This window comes from Scylla paramamosain, chromosome 9 (genome assembly GCF_035594125.1).
Source record: "Scylla paramamosain isolate STU-SP2022 chromosome 9, ASM3559412v1, whole genome shotgun sequence".
Taxonomy (NCBI): Eukaryota; Metazoa; Arthropoda; class Malacostraca; order Decapoda; family Portunidae; genus Scylla; species Scylla paramamosain.
In genome coordinates this window covers 4728826-4752500 of record NC_087159.1, presented here as the reverse complement: position 1 = coordinate 4752500, position 23675 = coordinate 4728826, and the positions used below count along the sequence as shown (strand labels likewise).

At 43.5% G+C, this 23675-nt stretch overlaps 1 protein-coding gene and 1 pseudogene across 4 annotated transcripts in view; one reads left to right on the top strand and one right to left on the bottom strand.

Annotated features, from left to right (window-relative positions):
• LOC135103446 (F-box/LRR-repeat protein 7-like) overlaps positions 1–23675 on the bottom strand; it is a 53764-nt pseudogene that overhangs the window by 22565 nt on the left and 7524 nt on the right.
• LOC135103445 (zinc transporter ZIP13 homolog) overlaps positions 4919–23675 on the top strand; it is a 51236-nt gene continuing 32479 nt past the window's right edge. The window contains exons 1-3 of one of the 4 annotated variants that reach the window (XM_064009661.1): positions 4919–5277; positions 10217–10265; positions 11877–12110. In XM_064009661.1, coding sequence (XP_063865731.1) covers positions 11879–12110 — 232 coding nt within the window. In that variant the 5' untranslated portion in view covers positions 4919–5277; positions 10217–10265; positions 11877–11878. Of the gene's footprint in view, positions 5278–6874; positions 7010–10216; positions 10266–11876; positions 12111–23675 lie in introns of those variants that run through there. The other 3 variants (XM_064009659.1, XM_064009662.1, XM_064009660.1) reach the window with 3 other exon arrangements.

Sequence of the window (23675 nt, the reverse complement as noted above, 5' to 3'; positions counted from 1 at the left end):
AATATTGATCGAAGCAGTGAGTGAAAGCTATAAATGGATTAAGTTATAGCTACGGTTTGGGTTACAAAAGAGCACTACCTCTCCCACCGAGTAACGGCGTGATCGGGGATCGAACTAGCACGCACAGAGCCATTTGGCCTCGCTGAGCATGAGAAGTCACACTTCTTTAAAATATTTGAAAAAGGAAGAAAAAAACAAGTAATCTTCAATAAAACAAAGAACTGAAAATGCTTATTGTAACAATTTGAGATGTAGGAAAGTATACCAATCACTGGTATAACACGAACAAGAACAGCAACAACAATAACAACATCAACACCGACAGCATCATCATCATCATCATCATCATCATCAGCAGCAGCAGCAGCAGCAGCAGCAGCAGCAGCAGCAGCAGCAGCAGGAGCAACAACAACAACAACAACAACAACAACAACGTTAGGCACAAACTCACAGACAGATACAAATACACAGTAAGGCAAACAGCACAGCCCACCAACAAACACACAAACACAACGCAGCGTAACCACATAGGCGTAGGCGTTGGTTACCACAGCAGGACGTGGGGTGAGGTAACTGCAGGACATGAGCTGTTACAGTAGGGCGTGGGCATAATGGGCATAACAGTACCGTGCGGGAGCGTCGGTAGGAGCTGTGGAGGACCTCGTCGGACATGCAGGACAGGGACAGGCTCTGCAGGTCCATGGGCAGCGTGTCCCACATGGATTTCCTTCGCACCCCGGATTCCATCACTGCGAACATCACCTCAGACTTCTCTGTCTCACAATGACAACTTCACACTCTCCCCGCGCGACCCAATTCCCTCTTCACACCACGAGTATTTTCTGACTCAAGTTGTATTTCCTCACAAAGCGAGTATTCTGTGTATTTTCTGGCTTAGTTGTGGTTTACCAGGATGAGGCTCTAACTCTGCTGCACTTGTCTGGTTGAGGCTTCTGTGGGTGGCGTGGTCGCCAGGTCCTGGAGGCCGGGGTGTGGCTGGCGCATCTTCCCTCATGCACTCCACACTCACTGAAGTCTCATAAACTCCCCACCGCTGCTTTACTTGTCAAGGGGATTTTTCAGTGTTTGGAATTTCCTCCTCGGTCTCTTACCTCTGTCACTATGACGCAACGTTGTCAATGCACAGGAATGATGCTAATTTGAGCCCTTGCATCAACTCACATGCCTTGATTCACACCTAGTTCTCACACACTATGATGAAACACACTATGGTTCCCCGAGCTGTGGCTGCTGCACTAAAAAGCTATGTATGATGTGGTCATATCCAACACTGCCACTGTCTCGGCCAGGACCTGTGTGGCCCACCGAGAAGAAAACACTGCAGGAGCACGTCGCCTGGGACCTGTCAGCCGGAGCGTCAAACGGGCGAACAAAAACAATATTGTTCTTCCCGTCCATTTACAGAGCCACCTGAAGGGACTCCCGTGATGCGCCGGCCAATTTAAGCTCGATCCATCAAACGAAAATACTGTTGCTTGGTGCACGGGCGACTCTAACTGCTGGGACGCCGGATGACACTGTATATGGGCGTGTATATCAGACTGGTGGGCAGAAGCTGCGGTGAGGACGTGTGAAGCTTTCAGCCACCCTTGTAAAGCATCAGGGATCTTGCGTGAAGTGAGGGAGGCGACGAAGGGACCAAGGCTCAAGAGCTGGTGGACGGCTGGACAAAGAGAAGGGAAGCGGAGTGAAGCAGTACCGCAGCAGGACGTCGAGGTGCTGAGGTAGTCTAGTTCCTGCCAACACTCACCGCACCTGATAACTAGCGAGGCACTACCCTGCTCTGCCCACCACGGAAAGGCGAAGTTTGTTTATGTCACGCCCCTCGCCCTCCCTCCAACGTTATCAGCATCGACTTGTGCCTGCCGAAAATACTCCGAAGAGAAGCATTGGATGGAGTCGATAAAAAGAGAGTGTATAGCTAGGGTCGGTTAAAAAAGAGTGTGTGGCTAAAACCAGTGCACAGCCTCGGCAGGGCGGTGGCAAGGGAGGAATGCCTGCACGTGAGCCGCCCGGGACCCTTGATAGACGTGGCAATGCTTTACAGTTAAGTGGCCACGTCAAAATATACACCCCTCGCATCGCCTCCCGTGTATTTTTAGAGGAATAATTAATACCTACCCTTTAAAGATATAACTGCTCGTAACAATTCCAACGTGTATTTAGACCTTGCTTGCGTAAACACAGTACGTTACATTTCATGATTCTTTTATGTTACTTCCTGCTTTCTCTCGAGCCTCGCAGCGTCATCAAGGAGGAAAAGGACCTGGAAATGTTTAGCCCGCCTCGCCTTCCTCCATCCTCTCGCAGCCAACACACACACACACAAGACAGCGTTGCTCTGGACGGGTGCTCTTCTATTTCCTACTCATGTATTGTATTGGTGAACATTTATCTGATAGGTGTGTCAGCGCTGCTTGAACCTTCAGCCTGATCCTCTCTGATCCCTTTGTCTTGATGGCAAGATATGCGGAGCCACACCCTTTCCTTCCACCTGTCTGTTTTTACAGGGTTTCATCAAAGGTGGACCGTACCCTCATTAAAGGTGTGTTGTAAACAACTGCAACGCGCGGCGCAGCAGTCCGCTTCCTCTCTGGTATACCAAGTATTTAGTCATGTTTAGAGATGTGAAACACACGGAGAGCAACGCCCTTTCTTCTTCCTCGGGCTGTTGCTGCGGGGAAGTCCTCACCTGGTTGTGCTGAGTGTTGTGCCCGGTAACTATGCAGACCTGAAATGGTCAGTGCTGGATGAGGAAAATAATGAAAAAAAAAAGTACTGCAGACAAATATCGCTCGCTACAGAAATCTTTGTCGTCTCTGTAAATATATTGGGCCGTTGTGGGCAACAATCGAATTCCGTAAATAGAAACTGTCTGCATGTCGCTGTTATTGTGCTTTCTCTTCAGTCGTCTTGAATTTCACCTCCTTCCCTCACCCGTCCTATCCCTAAAAAAATTAGGAAAGGATGGAGAAAGTCTGTCTTCTTTCATCATCTAAAAGCCAGTACAATACGAGGCAGCGGCAGTCATTACGGAACAAAACAGTTCATTGACACATCCCCGAGCCGCCACCACGAGCCGTACTGGTGAATGAATGGGCGTGGTGACAGTGACAGCCCAGCGACGCGATCCTCTCTTTCCTGGGCTGTGAGATGGGAGATGGGGGAGGTGAGAGGTAAGGGGGGAATTTGAGGGAGACGGGAAAGGAGGAGGAGGAGGAGGAAAGCTCAATAACAGGAAGAGGAAGGAAGCTCTAGTAGTAATGTAGTGTTGATGTTGATTCTCGCATCTCATTATAACATTTCCTCTTCCTCTGCACGCGTCACCACACTATCGTCACCACGCCACAACACACCATCACCTCACGCCCCGCCACACGCCTCCACGCGCCTCTCGCCTCTCCGGGACAGGTGCCGTTACTTCTGGTTTTTCCCGATGTTTTTGTTACTGACCAGTGGTAGTCTAGTGCTTGATATTTATTTTTTTTTATCAATTCTCTCTCTCTCTCTCTCTCTCTCTCTCTCTCTCTCTCTCTCTCTCTCTCTCTCTCTCTCTCTCTCTCTCTCTCTCTCTCGAATGAATGAATGAATGAATGAACAGTGAAAGAATGAATGAATGAATGAATGAAGTGAACTAAGAAAAGCAAAGGAAAAACGAACGAATAAGAAAATCTGAGCCCTTCTCCTGTCAGGGACGCCTCGCCTCCAGGAACATTCATCAGAATGTTTCACAACAACACAAGGGTTTACAAACACGGGAGAGAGCAGACAAGGTGTGCACGCGACAATAAGACACACGGTGATAATGACACCAAATATTTCTCTTCCAGCGACACTGTAGCACAATAAAACAGGAGTGTCTGTCTTCTTTAGTGTGTGATACAATAATATATTACATTATATTAAAAGATGCACTGGGGAATATGCGTGAGTTGTAATAATGCCAGATATTATTATTCACTTTCTACCAGCGAGGCAATGGTGTGGTAAAATGCAATCTTAGTCCCAGCCTTCTGGTCTTATAAAGTATTCAGTATGTGGCGTGTACTTTTTTTTTTTATCCCACTTTCTCTTCTACTCTCTCTCTCTCTCTCTCTCTCTCTCTCTCTCTCTCTCTCTCTCTCTCTCTCTGACACGTGTGGTCACCTTAGTGATGATTACAGTTGTGAATGGCAAATGTCAGTTACATACTTTCGTTTCTTCACACATTCACACACACATACTTCGCTAATCTCCTACAGGCATCATTCATTTCATTACCGCAAACACGGATTTCAGTCCGTCGCTGAACACACGTTAGCGTGGTTGAAACTTACATTAAACTTTTCTTTCCTCTCTTTTTGTAGAGACTCCTACTGAAATTTCACTTTTCAGGAAGCGTTCTCGCTCTCACCAGTCCGGCTGATTTCACTTTTCAACTGTTACGAGGCGCAATCTCCGGCATTAAGAGAAGCAATTTGGGGAGTGACATCGTGCTGCCTTATGCTTTAATGAGAGGCATTAGAACAATACCTCACATCATGAAGCCTTAACATTTAATCGTCATGAAAAGGAGGGGAAGAGAGACTTAGAGACAGCTAATAGCGAACGAAAGGATACGAAGAGAGTGATCGCTGCTTGAAGGGAGTCGTGGGGTGACGTGTGCTGGAGGGGCGGCGGTACGACGTGTCTCACCCCGCTTAGTAGAAATTTCTCCTCTGTGCTAATACGGCATTCAAACCTCACGTAGAACCAATATCATTTCACCAAAACCCTTGATAAACCCTAAACGAGTAATAATCTGTTTAAATTAGTTTGATGAAGTGTTAGAAAAGGTATCTGGAGGAAGGAGGAGAGGAAAGAAGAGAAGACAGTCGGTGGTTATTGCGTTTCGGACAGCGGCTGGGTGGCGAGGCGTCTGGCAGGGAGGCGCGGAACGTAAACACACAGAGGCTTGACCTGTTGTGCTGTGCTGCGTGTGTCACTCTGCTCCCCGGGGATGACCAGAACGCGTGCCTATCACTCAGTGTGCACATGAATATTGTGCACGAAGGGCTCCGTGGCAGTGCTGGGAGGTGGTAAGGTCACGAAGGGAGTCCTGGTAGCGAGTGTTGAGTGCCGAGTGAGAGTAAGAGGCGGTAGTGTTGGTGGTGGTTTCTCCGGGTGTTGCGGTGACTCTCCCCAAGACTCAGTAGGAACTCAGCACAGCGAGGAATGGTGGTTGACAGGCCGGCCTCTGCACGTCATCCCTGCTTGGGCCTCTAATATCTGCCTCCTGTGAGTTAATATAGTGTTCTGTGCCCTAGGGATGCTGGGCATGTGTGTGTGTGTGCAACGCCTTATATGGGTTTGGTTTTGACATTGGTGCAAATGGAATCCCGACCCGCCTCCCCCGTGTTTATGAATGATTCCTGTTGATGCCTGTCATTAATTCTTGTTCTTGAGTGAATGCAGATTTAGTCTACTGCTTCTTGTATGAATATTATTATTAAATTTCATGTAGTATTTGCTTCTTGTTGCATGTGAATTTTTACCTTCAACAGATACATTAATTTCATATAAAACTGCTCAAGTTTTAGATCACTATTTTTATGAATACTAAAGTATCCATATATTCAGTGGATCACAGGAGTGTATAATACATGAGTGTAGCATATCAAGTGGAGATTTGTATGAACACATGAATCACTGCTGATTGTAGCTTGTTTCTTGTTGACTGACATGTTCACTTGATAGATGTTAGAGACAGGTGATTAAGAAATGAAAGCTTACAGTGTATTCCTTTAAGGGTGGGAGGCTGATAATGTTATTTGTGATTACCCATGTGGATAATGCTATTTCCTTGTCTGGTACTCAGACAGAGATCACAAATATTTCTGGGAAATAGTAAAATGATTTGTCACCAGTTTCATTATTACATTTTCTTTTATTCATCTTATTGGAATGTGTTTCATATTATTCTGGTGTCTCTAAAAGACTTGTAGTTCTATAGTGCTTCCAGAGTTTTCATGTTCAGTGTGTTGCTTTGATTGTTGAACAAATACTCAGTGTAACATGTTTTATAGGTAGCTGTCATGTAAGAAACCTGCCCATCCAGAAAAGTACATTTTCATCTGCTGACATGCAAGGAGGATTGAAATATTGTATCACACTAGAAAATATATGGAACTTGCACTTTTTTTGTCATTCCATGTGTTGGAGTCTGTGTGTCACTTTCTGTTGCTTTCACATGTTCCTCTGAGGTGTAATTGATGATGCACTGTATCGCTAGTTACTACGATGCCTGTTTTTGTCTTCCCTCAGAGTTGTCTCCCTTATCATTTATCGCACACGAGTAATCTATATCTGTTCCTCCTTGGCAGATAAGCTCTAAGTGCTTAATACAGGCTCAGGTGTTTATGGTCATTTTAGCTTGCTCTACGTCATGTTATCAGTGATATGTGGTTCCTTAATAAACGCTCTTCATCTTCAACAGAGAACTTATATTGAATTTATATTTAGAAACCTGGTAACATACCAGATGGAAATCATATAAAATCTAGTGCCTGGATAGATGTTTCAGATTTAGTTATGATTTATATATATACATAGGTATTAATACTGAATAGATTTCAACTAGAGACAGAGAGGCAGGGAGAGAGATAGAGAGACTACTTATAATCAATATGTATCATAACTGTAACAGCCATGAAAGAAAAGGAGGATGAAAGATGGTGTGACGTAGTGTTTGCGTCCCTGAGCATGTCTTTGTGTTGCTGGGAATACTATGGTGGTTTTAGTGTGTGAGTGGAAGGGTGCCAAGGCCTGTGTTGGCAGAGGACAAGGCAAGTGACAGTCAGCTGACGGATGCCACTGAACACTGCGCACTTCTGTCCCAAACACTCAACGCACCACACAAACTGAGGTGCTTGCTGAGGACTGTCTGGTGCAGGATTGCTTTGTGACTCATTCTGGTGTGGGTGGTGACGTTTGACTGTCTGACAGATAAGGTGTAAAGTGGTGCCATCAGGTAAGCTGTCTGAAGTGTACAATGTGATGTATTTAGTTGTCTCTCGAATTGTTTCTTGCTCTGCTTCTTATTTGTTGAGCGTTTGATTGCCTTTTGATTTAATTTTGTTTTGTGTATAGTGTTGTGTTGCTTTGTGTATGTGTAGATTGTGGTGCTTTGTTCTCTATCATGTGTGAGTTTGAGAACTGTTAATGTCTATGTGTGGGTTTGTTTCTAATGTTAGAATGTCTTATCTTGTTTTGTTATAGGTTTCTGTGTCTAGAAGAACTAATTTCTATGTATGGGTTTGTTTTTGGTGTTGGAATGTCATATTTTGTTAATTTAAAGGTTAATGTGTATAGTAAAATATACAAACTTTTGAGTGTGTCGAGGATGATGTGAATCATGTCTGAAACCTTGAGATCAAAGTGACATGGAAGGTTGTGGCCACCAGGTGACTTGATTCTCAGTGATGTTAGGTAGGTATTGTTGTGACCTTGCACAGCACGCCTTCAGATTAGTAATGTCGGAGGGGCATTTTATAGATGTTGAGGGGGCAGTCATTACCACCACCCACTGATGTAAAAAGTAGTCCACCACCGCCATGTGTCACGTGATGATATACGCTTAGAGTCACCACCACAACCACCACCACCTCAAGATAAAGAAATACTCACTGTCCTCATCGCCACCACGTGTTTCATGGTGAAATATACTTATCGCTACCACCACCATGTGATTAAGAAAAATAATACATCTAATCCTCACCATCATGGAGTCATCACCACCATTACAGACATGTATATGTACATTATAAAACTCATCACCATCACTATGTAACAAAATACAGTCACCAGTAGCATTGGTAGCACCCTTTTCACTATCACCACATTTTTATGAGCTCTACCACTCAGATACCTTCTCACAAAACAGTCTGCATCATCAACATCATGAAATAAGAAAAAGTGGAAATCTGCTTGAAGTATTAGAGCTTTGATTGTGGCCAGATGAGTGAGTGTCATTTCATGTGATATGTCCTAGACCTGCTTAATATCTGGGACAGGACAAAGATATAAATTAACCTTACCTCAATGATAAAAGAGCTGGTGTTGGAAGAAGATTACCTGATCAAGTAGAAGAGGGAAGTTATGATGAATTGAATTAGTGGAGAGGGTGGAAGAAGAGTGATTAGCAAATAAAATAACTGAATTGGATGTTAAGAGGTGTAAGACTAAAGAGAAAACCATGAATGGGATGTATAGAATACTATAGAGGATACTTTTTTACAATGCAAGAGGGATGTAGAGCAAGAGAGAGTGATTGCATGATAGGAACAAATGGAAAACAGTTGTAAATGCATGAATAAAGATGCAACCTTAATGACAAGAGATCTAGCTTGAGCACTGGACTGGGTGAAGTGCTGGGAAGGTGATAGGTCTAGCAAGGTGTAGCAGGGGTAAACCAGCTCTCTTCTGGGAATCTGATGTGGAAATTACTGGTTATGTTGTGTAACTGATCATCATGCAGTATGGTATGGTGAGGATTGGTCCTTTCTCCCTCAGAGTTTTGGAGGCCAAGAGGTCAGGGAGTGATGTGAATGTGCATGGAAATACCTTGTCTTGGCTACTCCTGTTAATGGTATAATAGTAGATAGATCATTGATATGATTTTCTTTTTTCTTAGTCAGGTTGCTTTTTGTATTTTATTTGTATAGTATGTCATATGCTGAGATAGGAGAGAAAAGTCAGTTTGACAATTAAGAGTATAGTGAAAATCTGGTGTAGTTTTTAGTATTTGAGTTGGGGATGCAGTAAATTGATCAGAGGGACTGGAACCATCCATAGTGAAGGGCTTGATCACTTATCTGATAACTTCTCCTTTGGCCACCAATGTGTACTGTGATAGAGGGCCAACGAAGTCCCCATGCTGTCATTCCTCATATGGCTGCCACACTTGTTTAGGTGTGAATGTGGTCAGCAAATCAGAGCATGGCCTTGTTATGATTTCTTGATTGCTAATGATGATGATAGTGGCTGTGAATATCATTAATGCTATAATGTTTCCAGTGTTCACATGTGGAATAAACGTTTTCATTTAGATACATTACTGTAATCTAATCTAATCTACACTGATGTCCATTCTTTGGGCTTCCCTCAAGGGGTTGGCCTCACAGAAGAGTGTCTGTCTGTAATTGTCAATGTGCTTCATCCTTGGACTCTCTAGCTCCCCCCTTAACCTCCCCATGTCTCTTACTGCTTTCTTCCCTCATAATACTTCCTCTCATATTTCTCTCACCATATCTCAAAATTTGAACAGGATTGTGTGAAGGTATTTAAACTTACTATCTCTTGTCCATCTTTCCCTTACATATTCTGTTTTGGGTCTCTAAATTTCAAATGTATAACCATTTCTCAAAGCCCCTCATCTTACTTTTTTATATTATTATTTTATTTATTTTTTTTACCAATTGAATATTCTTTGTTTATTGCAGTCAGTACAGTGTCATTTGCATTTGTATTCAGCTTACATTTAGCAACATCAGTACATGGTTCTGCTCCAACATTACCAGGCCTTGGTTTTATGTGTCACAACTCCATAAACCAGTCGAATAAGCACTATGACCTTTTGCATCCTTGTCGCACTCTGCCTATTCTAAAGCTTTCAATCACTTCCCTATCCATTTAAGTACTTTCTTTCTTACCTTTATAAAATACTTTCATGTTGAAGTACATTAGAATTCTTAAGTTTATATGTATGCCTCCTTTTTGCTTAGGAATGAAGGTTGAGACCACAAATGAGGAGAGAAACTTGGAGGTATAGGAATAGAGACTCATTACTAGCTATTTGTTTAGTGAAAGCTGCCTTGTTTGCTTGTTTACTTGTTTACATGTATTCATCTGACAAGGTTATAGATGTTTTGGTATTGAGTCTCAAGTGTCTGCCTGGGGCTTGTTGAAGCTTCAGAAGTGTGTGGTTGCCTGGAGTATGTGTGTGTGTGTGTGTGTGTGTTGCACTGTGTGGTCTATCTTCTCAGGCAATTGTGTAGATACTTCACTATTTGTTTTTGCATCTTTGGCTTTTTTGTTGTGTTTTGAGTTTCACTTTGTGTTGCATTGGAGTTACAGTGATGGTGATGGTGGTGACTAATTGTTGTTGTGGCTCAGGTTAGTCTGTTAGATTAGTAAGCATGACTGCATGCATTAACCTTAAAATTTTATTTCCTTGCAGACTGAATAGAATGAGCTGTGTGTGAGCAGTTTTTGGGGTAATTTATAAGGTGAGAATCTTTGTATGAATGTTGTGTGTGGCTTTGTGAGGTACTGTGTATGTTATTGATAAGACACTAGGCATCATTCCTGTTGTCTCTTGTGAGGGATGCAGTGGGTTGGCTCTTTAATTATATATGGTGGGATGAAACCATAGTATTTACATGCTAATGGGTGATTGCATCTTTATGGTATGCTACACTTGAAATTATTTTTTCATGCTGTTATCATTGATAACTTAATGAACGATTATGTGCACACTGATTAAAATAATATAGTTTCAGATATAGAGCAGTGAAGGAATCATATGCTTTTGTACTGTTTTTTTAAGTATACTATATATAGTCTAAAATTTGTCTATGCTTTGCTTCTTCATTTGACCAGTTTTCCTCATAATACTACATTCTTAAGCTTATGACATGTTCTGCTTCCTTTATTGGTGCACAAGGATGAATGCATTGGCACAGAAGATGACCTGCTTACCAGACGCCAAATGAATTTGCTTTTTTTATTGGCGCTTATTTGTTTAATTTGCCAACAAACATACATGTCAATAGAATGTACATGCAAACCTGACAGTGTTTTAACAAGTTGCATGATTGCATGATTAAATGTAAGTAATATGAATACAAGGCAGGATTATCAGTGGTTATGAGTGACTTTCACCAGTGTTTTTGCTCTCAGGGCAGTGCACACAAATGTCTTGCGTTGTTTAGTTTTATTAGAAACATTGTGTGTTTTTTTGTTCTCCCAACTGCTAAGATGGCTCAGTGAAATGTTTATCATTATAGATTGACTCCCAGGTTTGTGAGCCTCCCACTCATTTGCTGAGGCTTTGCCTTTGTCTTGTCTGTGGAGTGTAAAGCCCTTGATGTGTGGATGTGGTTATGCTTCAGCATTCATGTCACTGGTGGCAGGAGAGAATTAAATGCTTTACATCGTGTCACATCTTTCCTCACTGACACTACTGCATTGTTCCTTCTTTGTCTTGTGTTATGTTAGTGTTGTCATGATTGGTGCATTCCTGAGCCTGCCAGTCTTGTACCTAACCATCATGGTGCACAACAATTTATGTTTGTGGTTTTGATAATTTTCCTGAATGGAAAAATGCTTTGCCATTACATATTTGCTGTAATTTGCCTTTTTATTTGCAGCATATTGTATTATTGTCATAACTATTATATTTGTGTATATATTGTTTAATGTTTCAGAGTGGAACAAGGATTTTTTTATTTTCATATATATATATATATATATATATATATATATATATATATATATATATATATATATATATATATATATATATATATATATATATATATATATATATGAATATGCATCTTTTCCTTTTTTTCCTCCATAATGTGCCAAAATTGTTATATTTTTTTTTTTATATTTTCTTTGCATTATTATTATCACTAGTGATGGAAATCAGTTATAAACCTATTATACATTTCATGAGGCCTTTCATGTAGTGGTGATGGATTATGTCACACTTAGTAGCATATCATACATTATCAGTGTGTGAAAGGTCTGGATGCTTCCTGAAGTCTGTGTGGTCTGTGTTCATTACTTTTTGTACTGTATGTGCTAATTATGTATAATTCTGTGTGGTGCAGGAATGCAAAACTCCAGCCCGGAATGGCCAGCACCAGCCATGGGGTCTAGTGTAGTTGTGTGGCCGCCTTGGCCCAGCAAGTGGCTAGAGGAGGATCACCTGGAGGCCCTGGTGCTGCTGGCTTCTGAGTACCAGCCATGGGTGTGCTCTGTGGTGGCTGCCCTCGCTGTGGGCCTGGCTGGGGTGGTGCCCCTTCTCTTCCTGCCCACAGATCACCAGGCCAAGACCAGCAGTGGTGAGTAGAGAAGTCTTGACATTCAGAGCAGCAGTCACTATGTTCCCTGTCTTTGGCAGATATCTTCATGCCACCTTTTTTTAGTGTTACAAATTGTAGATGAAGGGGTTATGATGGGGTTATGGTCATTCCTGCAGTGTTACCAATGATGAGACAGAATGGTAGATGGTCAAAATATTTACTGTGTTTTATGAGATTCTAGTGTGTATTTATACGATGGGAGAATATGTATGTGCAGTATGAAGGTAACTGAGTATAGGGTTATTGGCACTATATGTACACTGTTATGAGGAAATGGGGACATGTGGAGTATTGCGTTATGAATATTCCTCAGTATGCCGATGGTACACTAAAGTTATGATTAAAGTGAGTTACTCTAATTCTCAGTGCAGCAGGGCGTGAGTGCGTGTGAATGATTGTGTGTGCGTGACTGCCACTGGTATGAAATAGATGACTTATTTTTTCTTTATTTTTTTTTCGTCCTATGCAGTTCATTGTTTTGTTTTCTGCTTCACGAGCCTGGGTATTGTTTGCATGACAGTTTGTAGAGTTCAGTGCAGGATATTTTCGCAATTTTCTGTTTTCCATATGTTTTGGCTGTGTGCTCGCTGCTTAAAGGTTGCGAGTTCTGTGCTGGTTCACGGAAGTTTCTGAGTAGGAGAGGTAGCGCTCTTTCATAATTCCAGCCGACGTCACGTGACCTTACTGCAGCGTAGTAACTCAATAATTTCCAATTTCCACACCCATAAAGTTCTCTAGGCCATCCCACCATGGAGCGTGAAAAGTGGTGATGATGTTAAGAATGACCAGCTAAAAGTCTCGTCATTGCTATCAGTACTGTCTGTTTGGTAACGCAACACTGTACAGGAAGTCATCACCCCATACATGTCAGTCAGTGAGAGTCTGGCAGTCCCCATGGCGCAGACAGCAACATTACGAAACTGCAGCTCCGATTCTGAGAAACTTCGGCGTTATTGTCTTGTTTGTGACTTCCTCAGTCGTGGTGCAAGAGATAAAAGCAGCGTCGTTTGTTTTTCCTTTTTTTTTTCTCTGTGTGTGTGTGTGTGTGTGTGTGTGTGTGTGTGCAGATGATTGGCACTGCCCGTTTCCATGTGGCTGTCACGCTCTGTTGGGCTTGCGTAAGAGAAGTGGAGCTGCTGCCTTGCTTATGTCAGTGTACCCCGCCCTTTACTGCAGCGCTGGGGAAATTGGTGTATGATAAATGTATGAAGATAGTGTGAGATGAGTAGGCTGAAAGTAGGTTGTCTCATTAAATTGATGTATTGAAATGGGCTTTTGATGTGAGGTGAATGTCTTCAAACAAGTCTGAGATGGAAAACAAAGATAACTTCACTGCTCGACAATGGCGAACACGTTACGGAAGTCACCACGGGAGGAGGGGGGGGAGTAGTTGATAAGAACAAAATCTTAAATGCCCAGATATTTATTACTGATTAGCCACACAGACCGCCAAAAGCCTCCCGCTCCCTCCCGCCTCTCACAGCCCTCCGTCCCGCCCTTACATCACTTCATCCTCAGCCTTCACTTCATCCTTTCAGCTCTTCCTCACCCAGATCCTGCTCTGTATCCTCTCCCTCTCTCCCTTTCCTCCCACCTCTCACACACACTCCTTTTCTCTCCTCCATCACATACCGACCAGCCTTCTATCCATCTTTCCAATTCCCTTTCATCCAAAACCTCTCTCTCTCTCTCTCTCTCTCTCTCTCTCTCTCTCTCTCTCTCTCTCTCTCTCTCTCTCTCTCTCTCTCTCTCTCTCTCTCTCTCTCCGACATCCTTTCTCCCCCACTCCGCCACTAACCCTCTCTCTCTCCCTCTCCTCTCTCTCTCTCTCTCTCTCTCTCTCTCTCTCTCTCTCTCTCTCTCTCTCTCTCTCTCTCTCTCTCTCTCCTGCGGTGCCCTTGATCTACATGCCGCTGCCCATGACGTGTATTGCATTTCCTCTGGTGTGCTTGGTGAGTTGAGCGATCCAGCGTCATGCTAGTCACAATTTGATGTCCACTTCACTTCCCGCGAGACTTGTTAACCTTCACGTGGAGGCGAAAGGAATCGGTGTGGGTGTTGAGCTTGTGAGAATAAAGTTGGTATTTTGTCAGGGCTTCATTGTGTCGTTATCTGTTCAAAGGAGTATGATTTAAAGCGGACGTGAGTAAATGGTTTGAAATAATCGCCAACATCGCATTTGTCAGCGTCTCGTCTGTGGCTGCCGCTGAACACTCAGGGTCAGTCAGTAACAAGAAGTCTGTGCTGCGTGACTGAATGCATTGGAAGAAGGCCGCGTAGTGTCTTGTTGGTAGATTTAGTTCCTTTGCAGCGCGTGTGAGTTATGTCATTGTCAAGCACCCCACGAACGATATATGGAAATTTAAAGCAATGTAATGACTAAGGGATCACTTTTGCTGGGATGGCTTGGAATAGTTGGACAGCCGACAAAGATGACTGGCAGTTAGGAGACGCTTTTGTCCTGTTATTATTGAGCATGACTACGATTATGTTGATTGTGATGATGTTTTCAATCCATATTTTTCTTATCCATTTTTACTTTCATTTATTTATTTTACTCTTTTATTTTTTTTTTTTATTTCTTGTTACGGGAAGGCCAGCAGACTGTCATATAAGCAAGCAGACAGACATTGGCTGCGGGAGTGACTCATTGTATCGGGGCTGCTGACCGCATCTCCGACTGTCCACGAGGGAGGAAGGGGGTGCAGGTGGAGGGAAGGTTTATCGTGGCCTTCAGGCGCTATCACTGAATGGGGCGAGGAGGTGGTTATCAGGGGGCGGGGGAGACAGGGCGAGGGTGGTCTGGGGAGGGCTGATCGGTACGTGGGAGGCCATCGGCGTAAAGATAGTGTATTGTGTTCTTAAAACGCTTTGCTCTCGTCAAGATTCTTTCCCAGGGGTACATAAATGATTAGGTTCTCATGATGCCTTTTCTTGTTTAATGATAAAGAGTTTAGCCCTCACTGCCGTCATGAAAACGTCCTTCAAAACCCTTAAAACTTAAAACAATCCCTTTAGAATTCTTCCGAGGTCACCTAAATGGTAAGTCGGGTTATCATGATTTTTTTCCCAATTAATGCTGAAGAATATTAGTTAAACTCTCATCAGGGTCATGAAAACGTCCTTCAAAGCCCTTAAAACTCGCTCAGGAGCCTGTTGGAAGAAGTGGAGATGAGGCGTGAGATGTTTAAGAATACAACACTGAGCGGTCTGTATTTATTTAGCTTGGACTCCTGAGCTATCACCTGTTCCATTACCTTGCCTGTGTTGGTGGTGTGTGACACGTGTCCACTCGAGTGCTATGGACTGTGATAATGTCGATGCTTATTATCACGCTTACTTCACTTGTTTATTTCACGTGCCTCCTCTCGCATCACGTGCATCAGGGGTATACCACGTGTGTCTCTTCCTCCTTCCTCGCTTTTCCCGCGTGCTCTCACTTGATGTTACTTCGTTGAGACGTATTGTGTGAGGTGACGTATTAATCCTTGCTTCTCGGGAAATGGAGAGAGGGAGTGTGAAGGACAGGAAGGGGATGTGTTGCCCTAAACCTTCATTTCAAGGGCGAGAATGTTTTGAAGCCTCGTTAAGACGTCATTTATATTGTGTAGGGTGATATAATTCTGAATGAAGAACAGGAAGGGAATACCTTGCCGTTTTAAGCTTTCGCTTCAAGGGCGGGAAGATGGTGTTTTTAGACAGCGCGGAAGGAATGACGTTCGTTCTCAATCTCTTTCCGTATCTCAGTGTCCTCGCAGGCAAGGCCACAAGGGCAGAGTGAAGATGCTGATTGAGTGACTGAGATGCTTGAGTGACACACTTATTCTGACCTGGATTTCTGTGAAGGTGCTGAAGGTGGTCGCGTACTGATCACTGTCATCATATTTTTTTTATGTAATATGGGTACTGGCCAAGGGCAGCAAAAATATAATAATAGTAAAAGGACCTACTGAAGATGGCAGCCCCAAAAAAATAAAATTACTATCGTCTGTTATTTTGAAGTATTACACTGTCATTTATAGAAGAAAATTACTGTATGTGCACTGAGAAGAGTCCGCAAAACTCAGACAAGCAGAAACATGGATATTATGTGATTATCTTGATGGTAAGTGCTGTTGAAAAGGAAATTCTCTCCACACCACCGCCTCACTTCCTGGTTCTGGTTGGGTTTTGGCTTTGCGCGTTCTTTCAAGTCGTCATTTAAGCGCAGTAATTTTCTTCCATGACAGTGAAAATTGATCGGCTGTATGACCTATAAGTCAGGCATGATTGGTGTAATAGCTCTTGACTAAGACTAATCTTACGCTACACTGGAATGGGGTGAAAGGAGCTGTTTGCGTAAACATTGCTATGCCACACCTGCCCTCGCTGGCGGTGAAGAGGTGAGGGTCGTGGGAAGGCAGGGTGAAGGTGCTGTCTAGACATAAACATGACGTAGCTAACTTTCTCTGCCATCCACAGGGACTGCCACGTGTACAGTACATCTGATGGCTTCTTGTAACTCTCCTCATTTACTTCGTTCTTATCTACCACTTCCTGTATATTTACTAAGCGTCACTGCTCTTGACTACTCCTATGTATCTACCTTCATGAACACCTCACGACTGAGTACCTATATAAAAATCTCACTATAATGCGTCTATCGCTTTCTCTGCATTTATTAAACGTCACTATTTTAAATTACTATAGCTACCTTTATAAATCCCTCACGACTGCGTACCTGTGTAAAGCTTTAACTATTGCCTGCATAATCACTGCACTGCGTGGCTACCTGTCTGAAATGATCACTGTTATCTGTTGTGCTTGCGTGTGTTTGTGTGTGTGTGTGTGTGTGTGTTGGTGTCATTCTCCGCAAGGTGGGTGTCATTTACAGGGTGTTCTTTGTTAGTTGTGTATTGCATTAGTGTGTGTGTGTGTGTGTGTGTGTGTGTGTGTGTGTGTGTGTGTGTGTGTGTGTGTGTGTGTCCTCGCCCTTTCATGTCTTGTCTTACGTAAACTTTAATTGACTCTGATACACGCTACTCTTTGTCCATTATTATTATTATTATTATTATTATTATTATTATTATTATTATTATTATTATTATTATTATTATTATTATTGCTCTCATACGCAACAGGACATAAGAGTGTCCATCTTTCACCCCTCTTTCTCTCCTCCTCTAAGCATCTCGTCCCCCTGTGGCTAGTAGGGGATTGGGGGAGGGGGGGTAGTGGCCATGGGGCATGAGGGGAGGAGGAGCTGAGGGGGAAGGATCAAGGTCAGGGCAGAATTGGTGTTACAAGAAGTGGGTGGGTGGGTGAGATAGTGAGTGAGGGAGTGGATGAGGTGGTGACTCTCTCTCTCTCTCTCTCTCTCTCTCTCTCTCTCTCTCTCTCCTCTCTCTCTCTCTCTCTCTCTCTCTCTCTCTCTCTCTCTCTCTCTCTCTCTCATAACACACCGCTAGCAGGGAAAGGGGGGAGTGAGGTAGGGGACATCTGCAGGGATGGGAAGGGAAAGGAGGAGAGAGAGGGGAGGCAGGCGGTGGGCGTGGTGACAGGCGCCGGTCATCGTCTTACGTGGTGGTCTGTAGCGGCCTTCGGGGAGCGCTTATCAGTGGTTGTTTGTGGGCTGAAGTGGTGGCTGTGAGCTTAACTTTGATTTTGCGGTCTTTATGTAAGTTAGGTGGATTGTATGAAGAAGGTAGCGAAGGCTGGGGGTGGATTGTATGAAGAAGGTAGTGAAGGCTGGGGGTGGATTGTATGAAGAAGGTAGTGAAGGCTGGGGGTGGATTGTATGAAGAAGGTAGCAAAGGCTGGGGGAGAATTAAAGGCTCAGATTACAGTCGTTTATTTGAGTGTACTGTACTTAACATGGTGGGAGATGCACGTTATTCAAATGTAGTAAATGGATCGTATAGAAGAAAGAGGCATATTATTTAAATTTATGCGACTTTACTGGAATCATGGAGTGTCAATTTGTGCGTTATTACTGTTTTACCTATTTCGCTGTTGCCAGATTATACAGAGGAAAGATACACTCACAGGCATGCGTAAATACTACATACAAGTACGCATTTTGTATTACCGTTCACAAACAAACTGTATAATATTGATGTTGGATATATAAAGTAAGGATAACACACACACACACACACACACACACACACACACACACACACACACACACACACACATTTGGATATTGGCAGTCCAGTAACTATAGTAGCACCGTTAACTGAGCAATATTTACACGGATGGTATTTGTATTTCCACGGGTGATGTACATGACGCATATGAAAGATACATATGTAACAGGCTGACTTCCCAATGACTGTCCTTGCTTCTGAAGATCTGCGTCAGTGATACTAGGGAAGGACCATTACACATACAAACACACGCACACACGTTGACGCTACCCAAGTACTGATGAGAGAGAGAGAGAGAGAGAGAGAGAGAGAGAGAGAGAGAGAGAGAGAGAGTCTTAACGAAGGTCGGAGAAGAATTAAGTGACCGCCTCGAGTTCTTGTCGTCATCAGTGGGCTTTTACGTATCAGACAGTAGGATAATACAACTGAGATGGTGTTCAAAGAAGTGCCCTTGGTCAGTTGTCACAAGACGCCACAACCATTGACAGGATGAAGGAAAAACCCGGGAACTGCACTTAAACTTACTCGTCTCACGCACTTCTTTGTAAACTGAGTCACACTGATGAGCTGAAACAAAGGCACCGAATAATTGTCCTCTCGTGATGCGTTGGGCAATCCTGACTAGGCGAAATTAAAGCTGAGATTGTCCTGATTTTTTTTCTTTCTTTTTTTCTTATTCTTTCTTTATCGTGGGCTTTGTTTAGCTCTGAATGTTTGTGGTGAGAGGAGATGATGGTGGTGGTGAAGATGATGATGGTGAAATGAAAGTCATGTGATATCTGCCATTGTGGTTTTGTTATCATGGTTGTTTGTGGATGATTGTGAAGATGATGATGATGATGATGATGATGATGATGATAAAGCGAAAGTTACGTGATACCTATCGTTGTGGTTTTGTTGTGGTTATAAGAGTGTTAGGAGTGTGTGTGTGTGTGTGTGTGTGTGTGTGTGTGTGTGTGTGTGTGTCATGATGCCTTGAGGACGGATAGTGTGTTAGTTCATCTCTTGAACTAAATTCAGATTGCTTATGTGAAGGAATTTTTAGAGTCAAACTTAAATCTGCGTACATTTAGTTTAGGTTTAGGTTACGATACATTAGGACATATTATAAGTTCACCAAGAATTAAAGTTGGAATATATTCGAGGGATAAAAATTTAGTATGCGATTCAGCTTGACTAAACTATAGAGGTCATCTTAATAATTACTGCGTTCCCTTCACATTCGCTTTCCCTTTACAGCATAATATATACGACCATTCGTTGTGCTGATGGGGAAGGGCGTCCTCATTACTACTCCCTTCCGCTTAGTAATAATAGTAGTAGTAGTAGTAGTAGTTGGAGGAGGAGGAGGAGGAAGAAGAGAGATGACAAATAGAAAAAAACAAAAGCATAATTACTAACCTTACTTAAAAAGAATAATTCCTCTTGACTACTCCCAGCCGCACAAGTAATAGTAGTGGTAGCAATAGTAAAGTAAGGAAAAAAGTAAAGTTTATTGCCATTAACTGATAATACAAATAGTAGTAGTAGTAGTAGTAGTAGTAGTAGTAGTAGTAGTAGTAGTAGTGAAGGGAAGATGAAAACAAAGACAAAGAAGAATTACATAACAGAACTGTAAGAGGAACTGCGTTATTGTGTTCATTAAGAGAGAGAGAGAGAGAGAGAGAGAGAGATAGAGAGAGAGAGAGAGAGAGAGAGAGAGAGAGAGAGAGAGAGAGAGAGAGGCGTAAACTCCCACATCTTCAAGTAATGCTAGTGTATATACATGTTTCCCAAGAAGTTAACACAATTAGTGGAATGCAACACTTCTGGGAGATCCTGCTGAGTCTGTTGAGGGAAAGTTTTTTGGTGGTCAAGCTCAGGAAATAATGTGCCTTTGTGCGTCTTGGTGGGGAAAACGTTTGGAGGTCATGAGGGAGCTGGTAGAGAGATTTAAAACCACATCATATACTGCACACACACACATATACACACACACACGCACACACAATCATAATATCCTTTGACATGTGTTTGTGTTTGTGTGTATGTGTTGTGTTGTGAGTGTGATGTGGCACTGCCGTGAGTCATGAACTAGGACCAGACTGAAGACTTTATTTTTTATGCTTTTGTCTTCGTCATAATCATGTGTATGTATGTGTGTGTGTGTGTGTGTGTGTGTGTGGTGTGTGTGTGTGTGTGTGTGTCAGGCAGCTGAAGACAGAAGAAAAAGGAAAAGATTAAGAGAGAGAGAGAGAGAGAGAGAGAGAGAAGAGAGATGAGAGAGAGAGTGAGAGAGAGAGAGAGAGAGAGAGACGTGGACATAGACAAGAGCCACTCCCTTCCTCCTCCGCCCTCTCTCCCTTAACATCTCTCCTTACATTCCTACAGTTCACCCTTCCCTTCCATGGTCCACGTCCCTTTCTTTACATCCTTTCACCCTTGCTCCCTATTCCTCCTTTGGCTCTCCACCCTGTCCTTCCTTTTCCTCCTTCCTTCCCATCATATCATAACTTCTCGTCCTTTTCTTTGACTCTCTTTCCTCTCTCCTTCGCCTTTACTATCCGGCGTCTCTCTCTCTCTGTCTCTCTCTCTCTCTCCTCTCCTCTCTTCTCTCTCTCTCTCTCTCTCTCTCTCTCTCTCTTCCTCTCTCTCCTCTCTCTCTCTCTCTCTCTCTCTTTAAGTAAGGACAAGAGTATGGCTGTTCTTCTTTTGTGTTCTTTTGTTGTTGCCCTACGTCCCTTTTTCTCCCTCTCTCTGCTCATTCTTTATTTGACATCACGACTTTCTCTTTTTCAGTTCCTTTTCTCGTGTTTCGTATGAGTCATTCTCTCTCTCTCTCTCTCTCTCTCTCTCTCTCTCTCTCTCTCTCTCTCTCCTCTCTCTCTCTCTCTCTCTGTAATGGTGAGTGTGAAGGCCTGATAACCGCCTTTCCCTCTCCCTCTCTCTTTTCCCATCACCCCTTGCGCGGCGTGGCTAACCAGACGGCAAGGCGGGGAATATAGGATGGCGGCGGGGGCGTGACAGAGGGCGCGTGGGTGTGGATGGTGGAATGGGCTGGCGGGGGGTGGGCGGGGGAGGTGTGGGCGGCTTGACATTGTGGATCTGGTGTAGCCATAATGTTGCGCGGGCGTTAGAGAAAGTGGAGAAGGGATGGAGAGAGGGAGGTGGAGGAGGATGAAGAAGAGGGGAAGAGGAGAGAGGAGACAGAGTGGTGGTGGAGGAGGAAGAGGGGTAGAAGAGAGAGAGAGAGAGAGAGAGAGAGGAAGAGAGAGAGAGAGAGGAGAGAGAGAGAGAGAGAGGTGAGAGAGAGAGAGAGAGAGAGAGAGAGAGAGAGCGGAGGAGAAGGAGGAAGAGGGAAGGAGAGAGGGCGAGAGTGTATTGTAAAAGGATGAGGGAGGGAAAACACACACACACACACACACACACACACACACACACACACACACACACACACACTCACATTTAAACAGTTATCATTAATCGAAGGAGCATAAGTCAGAGGAGGAGGAGGAAGAGAAGGAAAGAGGAGGAGGAGAAGGAGGAGGAGGAGGACGACGAGGACGACGACGACAGATGTTTCCTTTATGACTTGAGTATCCTTGACTTAGTTAATTTGTATAATATCATTGTCTTGTCCTCTCTCTCTCTCTCTCTCTCTCTCTCTCTCTCTCCTCTCTCTCTCTCTCCCTCTCTCTCTACTCTCTCTCTCTCTCTTCTCTCTCTCTCTCATCTCTCTCCTTCGAGTCCTGCATCTCCATTCTTCCTTTCCCTCTACTTCTCCGTTCATCCCCTCCATCCTCCCTCCCCTTCCTCTCCCTGTTATCGTGTGTTCATTTAGCCAGCCTTCCACCACTGGCCTTTGCATCCGCCCCCCATCAGCTGCCCCCGTAACTGTGTGGTCGATTGCAAAGCTTCACGCACAGTAAATAAAGTTGTGTCCCCAAGTCTCAAACATTTCGGGCTTTCCCCCAGTTCTTTTAAACAGGCTGTAGTAGAAGTTATTAGAGGAATTTCTTAGTGTATGTACATGATCCTGTTGACAATTTAACAAGGACTCTGCATCAGTTAGTGAGAGGAAAGACCCAATTCTTCTAAACAGGCTCTAGTAGAATTTATTAGGGGGATTTCCAAGTATGTTTACATGATTCTAGTGGCAATTTAACAAGCACTGTACCGTCACTAAGAGGAAAGACCCATGGGAACACGAACTGTGCCTGAGGCCTTTGGAAATATGTCTTATGGGAGAACAAAGCTTTATTAGGGATTTTTCTTGATTCTAGTGGTAATTTAATAAGTACTCTGCATTATTAGTGACAGAAAACCCTATGAGAACACTTCATCATATCTGTGGCCTTTCATATGGTGAGAACAAAGCTTTTATGAATACAAACCCAACTCTTCCAACTCTCCGTCTAAAGTGGCCTTGGCTGGCCTGTCTGTGCCTCCAACGCCGCCTTGTCCCTTCATCAGAGTATGCGGGGAGGCGAGAGGGAGACGGTGAGGGGGAGCTGAAGGTCAAGGGACGGGAGAGACGGGAAGGGCCAGGGATGTTTCTAATATGAAGGATGTGGGGAGGGGAGGGATGGAAGGAAAGGGTTTTATAAGTATAGATTTTATGTCATAGACCGTTATGCAATAGTTTGTCTGTGTCAGTGTTTTCCTGCGTCTTTTTTTTTTTTCTTCTCTCTCCTTCACCTCTTTTACTTTCTTCATTCATGTCTCGTTCTTTATTATTTCCTTTCCATTTCTTAACTTCTTTGCCTTTTCCTTTCCTTTCCTTTCCTTTCCTTTCCTTGACTCCTTTCCTTCCATATCTCTGACTTTCTATTTCCTTCAATATCTCTCACTTGTTCTTTTGCGTCCTTCAGTCTATTCCTTCCTTCTTTTTTTCTTTCCTTCCTCCTTCCATCATTCCCTCCTTATCCCTTGACCATACAGTAAGAGTCTTCTCGCTTCCCACCCTCTTAATCTCTCTTCGTTAGCTGTCGTCCTCCCTTTCTCCTTCCCTCCGTTCACTCCCTTGCACACTTCACTGGTTTCCTTTCCTTCTTCCTCTCCTCCCTTCATTATCTTCGTATCCTTGACTTGTATTTTGTTATCAATCTGTCGTGTTAATTATTTAGTTGGTTTTCTTTCATTCTTTTCTGTCTTTGTTTGTTTGCTTGTTTGTTTTCTCTTCTTTCCTTCCCTTCCTTTCCTTCTGTAACTCGACATCCTTCTCCGTTCTTTATGTACAGCCTTTCTTCTCACTCGTCATCTCAGTTTCCTTCACTCCATTCCTTCCCATGCTAACTTTCGTCTCACCGTCCTCCTCACTAACTTTTCTCATCTGCAGTCTGGCACCACCACCACCACCACCACTGCAACCACCACCTCTTCCATCGCCACTACCACTTCCCCCCTTCCACCTCCTTAAACGATCCCATCCTTATCC